Below are 8,095 nucleotides of genomic sequence, written 5' to 3' on the forward strand. Positions count from 1 at the left end.
GAGACCCACTTAGAGTTGCACAATGGTGGAAACCTGTCCATTGTGATCGGAAATCCCGTGAATTTGGATGGCGAAACAAACTATTGTGTAACTGAGAGAAGATACCCTAAAATGGGCTTATCTTCATGATTCACTTCTCTTCTAATCTGTATGGTAGGATGGTATACACCTTAATGTGATCTGAGTGGCTTTTCATAAAGCAGAGATGTTGGCCTACAGAACATCTTAGAAGGAACACACCTATATGAGTCCGACTGCTAGTAACAGTCTATGAGATCTGGGTGATCTCTAGATACTCATGAAAAGGCCAGGAGTATGACTTATACGCTCCAAACAGAGGGGATGCAAACGGCAGCCTAGTACCAGTTAAGGGTTTGAGTGAAACCTGAATCGCACAAGACTGACAATTCAAGGCATAGTCCATTGTTCAGTTGTGATCTGGTGTAGCTCTTTTTCTAGGTGGAAGTTCAACTTAACAGTCTCCACCGAAACACTGGTATAACAAACAAGACCAGAACCAAGAGCATTTCCTGTGAGCCATGAAATTTGGTGGGGATAGTTAGATTAATGGGCTAAGCCCAATTAAATCCTAATAAATTCCATTGGCCCACATTAAGTGCTATGGGTAATAACACCACCTTGGAAATCTAAGTGAAGAGGTCTCAACTTAAATACGGAGCTAGTGGAGAGTCTCTGTTGACCGGTTGAGATGGTGCGCGGACAACCAGGCAGGGCAAGGCGAGGCGAGGCAGACAGCAGCTGCTGCTCCGCTCTCTCGTTTTGTAACGGACGGTAATAAACACGGAGAATTGATTTCGTATCAATGAACGCGTCGGTTACGGAATTAAACGTCGTGAATTGATTCCGTCGGTTACGGAATTAAACGTCGTGAATTGATTCCGTCGGTTATGGAATTAAACGCCGTGAATTGATTCCGTATTAACGAGCGCGTCGGTTACGAAATTAAACACCGCGGTTGATGACTCCGAACGTTACTCTCGCGCTCGCATATATATACTCCGCAGCGACCAGAAGGACGGACGAAGTTCTTCACAACTATTGCACTTCGAGTTCCTCCTCTGTTCCTGAGCTGCAGAATCCTTCCCCGGTTCTGTTCACCTGCGCGCACAGGTGTACGGGACGAGCAGGTGCGTCCGGAACTTCGTCCGCTTGAGAACTTACACGGGTAGGCAGGCGATCAAGTTTTTGGGTAGCGCTTCAAGCGCGACTGCTCTTGTTCTTCGCGGCTACTGCTGCTGCATCGGCGCCTTCACCAAGATGTCAACGGAGATTGGAGACAAGAAGATGAACGACATCAACGGAGGCAATACTGCCTCAAAATCCAGCAGTGGGACGTTCTCGGGGTATACTTTCATTCTCCCGATTCTATTAGATGTTTCTTTGTTAATACTCTTCGCAATGGTAGCATTGCGTTACTATGTAAATGTTGATGCTTATTTCATATTAAGCATACTCAAGTTGTATACATTTAGCACTGTCACTAGATCTACTCATATTGCAATATTGTCTTAATATTTTGGATTAAAATATGCCGAATTATGACCAAATTTTCAACATTAGTCTCATTCCAACTACAGTCTAAAAGTTAATTGATTCGAATGGTAGAGCTTTCGGCCTTCATCGACCTGTGAAAAAAAATTCAGATGAAGTTAGAAAAAGGGTCATATGAAAGTTCCTTATATTCCAATCATCTCATGATAAGGTTAGTCAGTCTTAGTACTCCATCTTTAAAAAGGATCCTCTGACTTAACATATACTCCCTCCGTCCAAATAAAAAAGACAAACCTCGAATTTCTGTGTTCAACATTTGACCGTCCGTTTTATTTGAAAAAATTATGAAAAAAAATTAAAAAGACAAGTCACGTATAAAGTATTAATCATGTTTTATCATCTAATAATAATGAAAATACTAATTATAAAAATTTCATATAAGACGGAACATTGGACACGGAAATTCAGAGTTTATTTTAATTTTTTAAGGACGGAGGGAGTACGCGGTTGAGCCACTTGTCACGTAGGCTATAGCAAAGCGAGATTCATGTGTGTCAGCAGTTAGGAGGATGAACTTTCTCCATCTTTATACCTGTGAAGAAGAGCAGAGGAAGGAATCGAAATCAATACGATCTCACGGTCTCTCACTGTTGGCTACTTGTACAGTTCCAACTCCACTAACTCAACTGGTTAGAATATTTGACAGAATAACGCGTGGCTAAGTCGTCGATCGGATCTGGAAAACCAATGTCCGTAGGCCGGTAGTTCTACAACTAAAATTTTCAGTTCGGTCAGGTGACATCACTGTTAGCATAACAACGAAAATTCAATAGCATAACACAATGAAATTCAATAGCATAACACAATGAAATCAAGTAGCATGTGCCTGAGCGCATGTTTGTCATTTGAAAGCCCTTAAGCCCTAGTGCAGCATTTACTGTACCACCTCCGTATCATAGTATATAACTACCTCTTCTATTGAATAGTTACATTGTGCGTCTTAATAGTAATGTTGAATTAAAAGCATAAGTTGGCAAAATTACTTCTGAAAACGATCGAGCAGGCCGCGCGAAATCGTTTAACGATTTTCGTACAACTTGGGAGAAATGGAAAATTCTGAGCAGAAAATGCGGATGCATATTTTTAAACAGATGGAAAGGTGCCAGTAGAAGTATTATGAATTTCGTCCCTCTGGGAAACTAGTTTAATATTCTTCGCATTTAATTTTGTTGTAGGATATCATGACTTCGTGGAATCTAATATTTTATAACAGATTTGCTAGAAAACTTTCACAAGTTTTTTTCTCCCAAAACTTTTAGATTTGTGACCATTGGATCGCCAAGAAATTTGTGCATGAAGGAAAAAAAATGCTAAAAGTTTTTCCACAGATGTCATACGTAAGATCCCATTGTGAACTAATCAACCATAATTGAATGTAAGTTTTATATAAGTTATATCACAGTTACATTACAGTACCGTCATAATGCAATGTAGTTATAATGTAATTATACTTCAATTATGCTATATTTACATCTAAAAATTTTTGACTCAAAAAACCTACAGCAGTTTTTAGAGATACTCTCCTGTTATAATGAATGTAGTGTCCAACTGCAAATAACGATATTTTAAAAGTGTATTTCATCAAAGATTGATTTTTACCGGCTAAAATCGTGAAGTCGTAATGTCCTAAAACAAAGTTTGCCCAACATTAGCAAAAGAAAAATGGGAGAGGTATTAGCATAAAGTATTTAAGTACTACCATAACAACGAAATTCAATGGCATAACACAGTGAAATCAAGGCCTAAAGGGAAGAGATTAATTCATAACAAAATATAACCAAAAGACACAATATTTACTCCTTTAAATGTTCCTTGGGGTGGTGGTGGTCGTGGTGAGGCACCCACTGATATTTGGGCCCCACAAAACTAGTTCAGTAAACAAAAGTGTTCTATGGAATTTCACCGCATCTTCCTCCCTGTCTTTCGATTTGTACTGGTCCACTTAAATTACTGAGTCATTTTCGTTCTACTGAAACTGTCTCGTTTAGGGGACGTAAAGTTTTAGTGTGTCACATCAGGTATTATATAAGTTGTCGTATGAGGTGTTCGACCACTAATAACAAAACTAATTACAAAATCCGTCAGTAAACTGCGAGACGAATTTATTAAGCCTATCTAATTCGTCATTAGCAAATGTTTACTGTAGCACCGTATTGTCAAATCATGGAGCAATTAGGTTTAAAAGATTCATCTCACAAATTAGTCGTAATTTGTGCAATTAGTTATTTTTTTAGCCTATATTTAATACTTCTTGCAGGTGTTCCAACGCTCGATGTGACACGGCCTTGGTACTCTGCAAAAACATTGTCGTGACGAACAAGACACCTACCAAACAGTACTTCCTTTGTTTCACAATGTAAGTCATTCTAGCATTTCCCACATACATATTGATGTTAATGAATCTAGACATATATCAATATGAATATGGGAAATACTAGAATGACTTACATTGTGAAACGGAGGGAGTACTATTTAATAGCATTCATCCAGGCAATGTTCCATGCATCACAATTCACAAATTGAATGAGTTGATCACACCCATACTAGCACGCAACAACATGATGATGCCGCTCGTTGCCCTCCTCCTGATCTCTTCCCCAAAGCTGTTGGCAGCTCAACAGCAGCTACCCTTCTGCAGCAGCAGCAGCAGCAACGCGAACACCCTCGCCTACATGGCAGAGGGCACCTACAAGACCAACCTGCTCAACCTCGCCAAAGACCTGATCGCCAATGTCACCAAGACGGGGTCGCACTCGGCCACCGGTGCCACGGCTGGGACGACAGGTCCCGACATCGTCTACGGCGCCGCGCTCTGCCGGGGAGACTCCACCAACTGCAGCAGCCGCCTACAGAGAGTGCTTCATCTCACAGCCAGCATCAGTAATAATGGATCTACCAGTAGTGAGAGTGACTCCCAGTCCCAGTTGCAGAAGAGTGTAACCTTGTACGACCATGAGTTCCAGGCGCTGCTAAGCTTCTCTGACATGGACTTCATCTCCAACTTCAGCAACGCTCCGGAGTGCATAGTGAGCGCTTATCTGAACCTTCAGACAGATGCTGATCACGCCATTCCCACGCGGTTCAGCGAGCTTTTCTCTGAGCTCATGGAGGCGATCACCAGTAGTATGATCATTAGTGAACAGGAGAGCTACTCGACGGGCCAGGGGTGGTTCGACGACCTCAGTGGACGGACAGTGACAGTATATGGGCTGGCACAGTGCACGGACGGCATGCAGCCGGAGCGTTGCCGGACTTGCCTGGACAGCATCACCGCCCAAGGGAAGGGGATGGTCGGCAATGGCCTGACGGTCGGCGTGGTGCTCGGGGTGCGCTGCAGCCTGTGGTACCAAACGGACATCAAGTTCTTCGCCGGCGAACCAAGGGTGGTCCTGCCACCGTACACGCCTACAGGTACGTACTTGCCTTCACCTTCAATAAATTGTGTTTTGTTGATTTGGTTTAACCAGTCTTTCGTCTTCAGTCTTCACTGTCTAATTAATACTCCCTCATTCCCTAAATATTTGATGCTGTTGATTTTTTTAAATATGTTTGACCGTTTATCTTATTCAAAAAAATTAAGTAATTATTAATTTTTTTCCTATCATTTGATTCATTGTTAAATATACTTATATGTATACATATAGTTTTACATATTTCACAAAAGTTTTTGAATAAGACGAACGGTCAAACATGTACTAAAAAGTCAATGGTGTCAGATATTTAGAAACGGGGGGAATACTATTCAACAGAGAAATGCTTTTTCATCTTGGGTCTTGACCTCCTCTTATCTCTGTGAAAACAAATCAAAAGATGAGATTAATTCATCATTCAAACAGGATTTTCATTACACCACCAATAGAAATTTGCATGTTTCCTGGAAGGGTTTGATAATTATTCTTGTGCGAAAATCAACCAAAAACATTTTTCAAAACCCAAGAAATTGTTCACCTTCCCTAATTTATTTTTTACCTTCAAAGTATCATGGCCTTGCTATAGTTTCCACTAGTTATAACTCATATCAATGGATGTGCAGAAAGCAAGTTCATGCTCTGGGTTACAATTGGATCGTTCTTCCTCATGGTATCTTTTTCATGTTTCTTTGTATATATTTGGATCAAACAGGAGAGAAAAAGAGGTAAATAAATAACTAAATAGTAGACTCACAGCGTTCCTCCTTTGTGTAAGGATATATGCATCTGATTCGATTATATAGCTATCAGCTACGGTGACAAGAATAGACTGTTTCACTGTTTTCTTTTTTCAGAAGCAAGATTTAAACTACGACTGGTATCGATGGCAATACAAAATGTGATAAATCTTTGGAGGATTGAAGAAGGCAACTCAGGATTTTCATTGTATAATTTCTCTCAGATAAAAGAAGCTACACAAGACTTCTCAAGGGAAAACAAAATTGGGCAAGGTGGTTTTGGATCTGTTTATAAGGTAATTGACTAATTGCATACTTGCATTGGTATTCAACCTTTTTTATATTTATTATATTTTCAAATGAACTTTAGTTTTTTTGTTTAATCAGCTATTTCTGCTGTAACTCCTTTATATTTTTATTTTCAAAAATATTTATGTTACATGCTAATGTGGCACTGAACATCGTAATTGTATCAATGTCAGTTTTTAAAAATTAAAAAACAAAAACTGTATCCTCCACTGAATATATGATTCTAGTAGCAGCTCTAATGTTCTTTCTTTTCAGGGCCTATTACCTGGTGGTCTTGAAGTAGCAGTTAAAAGACTTTCAGCATGTTCTGTACAAGGTTTATTAGAGTTCAAAAACGAAATTCAGCTGATAGCAAGACTTCAACACAAAAACCTTGTTAAGTTGCTTGGCTGTTGTATCGAGGGAGAACAGGAAAAGATGCTCGTCTATGAATACTTGCAAAACAAAAGCCTGGACGTCTTCATATTTGGCATGTCTCCAATAAGACTAGATATTTCTACATACTACAGTTTGAAGTTACAAGTATTTTGGCAATTTTCAATAACCTCATTCATATTTTGCAGATTCTGTGAAAGGAGCACAATTAACCTGGTCAAAGCGTCTACATATAATTGATGGGATAGCTCAAGGGATTCTATATCTTCACAATTATTCACGATTATGTGTTGTTCATAGGGATTTAAAAGCAAGTAACATTCTCTTGGATAGCGACATGACTCCAAAAATTTCCGATTTCGGGATGGCCAGAATATTCTATTCAAATACAATTGAATCAAATACCACGAGAATAGTTGGCACACTGTAAGTACAAATGAATATGCATAGTTATATATGTTTTCCTCATAAGAAAATGCATAGAGACCTCCATTTTGCATCCAATTATTAGTTCCTACAATTCCTTATATTGAGATAATTAAGCAGCATATAAGTTAATTGGGTAACTTTTACCATCTTTGAGAAGGTACCAGAAGATATCACATTTTGCAGTGTAAAATTTGGTACCTCTAGGTGTAAAGTACCTTGGGGTATCAAAATTTTTACTGTAAAATCTTGGTATGCCCATGTACTTTCTCAAGGACTATAAAATTTCTCAAGTTAATTATGAAATTTGTATATAAAAATTTCTATGCTTCATGTGCCTTGGTAATATATAACAATTCTACTTCTGTAACATTCAGTGGCTACATATCTCCCGAGTATATTTTTGATGGGGTTTGCTCGATCAAGTCGGACGTCTTCAGTTTTGGCGTCTTGGTCTTGGAAATCATAAGTGGAAAGAGGACTTCTGGATTCTATCCTTACGATGGCAAACTATACAATCTCATTTCATACGTGAGTAAAATGTACTACAGATTATCCTTTTGAAATGGACAGTGGAACCGGGTTGGTCCGGATATACTCCAAATTGAGAATCATTTGCTTTCATAATATCATCATTCTTTTTTTTTATTGTTGTTTTTATTGACAGAAATACACATTCATATATTGTTTTCTAATAGGCTTGGCTACTTTGGAGATCTGGACAAGGGCATGAGCTGATCTGTTGCTGTATAGAAAACAATCATGAATCGATACAAAGGTGCATTCAGGTGGCACTTTTATGTGTTCAGGAGAGGGCAGATGACAGGCCTTGTATCGACCAGGTGGTCACTATGCTAAACAGCGAGGGAATGACCTTGCCCGAACCAAATCAACCAGCCTACTTCTATGTCCGGTCTAGTGGCAGCTCAGATGTTTTATCATGTGACAGCAATATAAGCATCACATTAGAAAGATAGATTAATTGTCATCATCTCCATTCAATACAGAATGATATCCAAAACTATGCTGTATACCTTATATTTTCGTTCCGGAGTTTAATCGAATTGTGTTCAGAACTTAATTCTTTTTTCTATTTAATAATGTAAATTAGTGCGACAAAACATTGTGCTCCTATATCTGATGTTCTCTTTTGTGATTATCAGATTACAATAAATAGGATAAACCTGGACTGTAGAGTATCTGCCGCATCTGTATTTTTTGAAGGGCCTCATTGATTGGCTTATGCATATAACCCAAAATTTAAAT

At 38.9% G+C, this 8,095-nt stretch overlaps 1 protein-coding gene across 1 annotated transcript; it reads left to right on the forward strand.

Annotated features, from left to right (window-relative positions):
• Positions 1-4,130: 4,130 nt before the first annotated feature.
• Positions 4,131-7,806, forward strand: LOC127780663 (cysteine-rich receptor-like protein kinase 15). Its single transcript, XM_052307597.1, has 7 exons — positions 4,131-4,983; positions 5,606-5,707; positions 5,837-6,015; positions 6,284-6,497; positions 6,592-6,829; positions 7,207-7,360; positions 7,528-7,806. The coding sequence occupies exons 1-7, from the start codon at positions 4,131-4,133 to the stop codon at positions 7,804-7,806; spliced, it is 2,019 nt and encodes a 672-aa protein (XP_052163557.1).
• The last annotated feature ends 289 nt before the right edge of the window (positions 7,807-8,095 follow it).

The sequence above is a fragment of the Oryza glaberrima genome, chromosome 7 (assembly GCF_000147395.1).
Source record: "Oryza glaberrima chromosome 7, OglaRS2, whole genome shotgun sequence".
NCBI lineage: Eukaryota > Viridiplantae > Streptophyta > Magnoliopsida > Poales > Poaceae > Oryza > Oryza glaberrima.

Bases quoted from the DNA above. Each gene is read 5' to 3' on its own strand.
- LOC127780663 (XM_052307597.1), top strand. From the start codon at position 4,131: ATGATGATGCCGCTCGTTGCCCTCCTCCTGATCTCTTCCCCAAAGCTG. The intron at 4,984-5,605 runs GTACGTACTTGC...ATGGATGTGCAG, and splicing joins GCCACCGTACACGCCTACAG to AAAGCAAGTTCATGCTCTGG. The intron at 6,830-7,206 runs GTAAGTACAAAT...TGTAACATTCAG, and splicing joins ACGAGAATAGTTGGCACACT to TGGCTACATATCTCCCGAGT.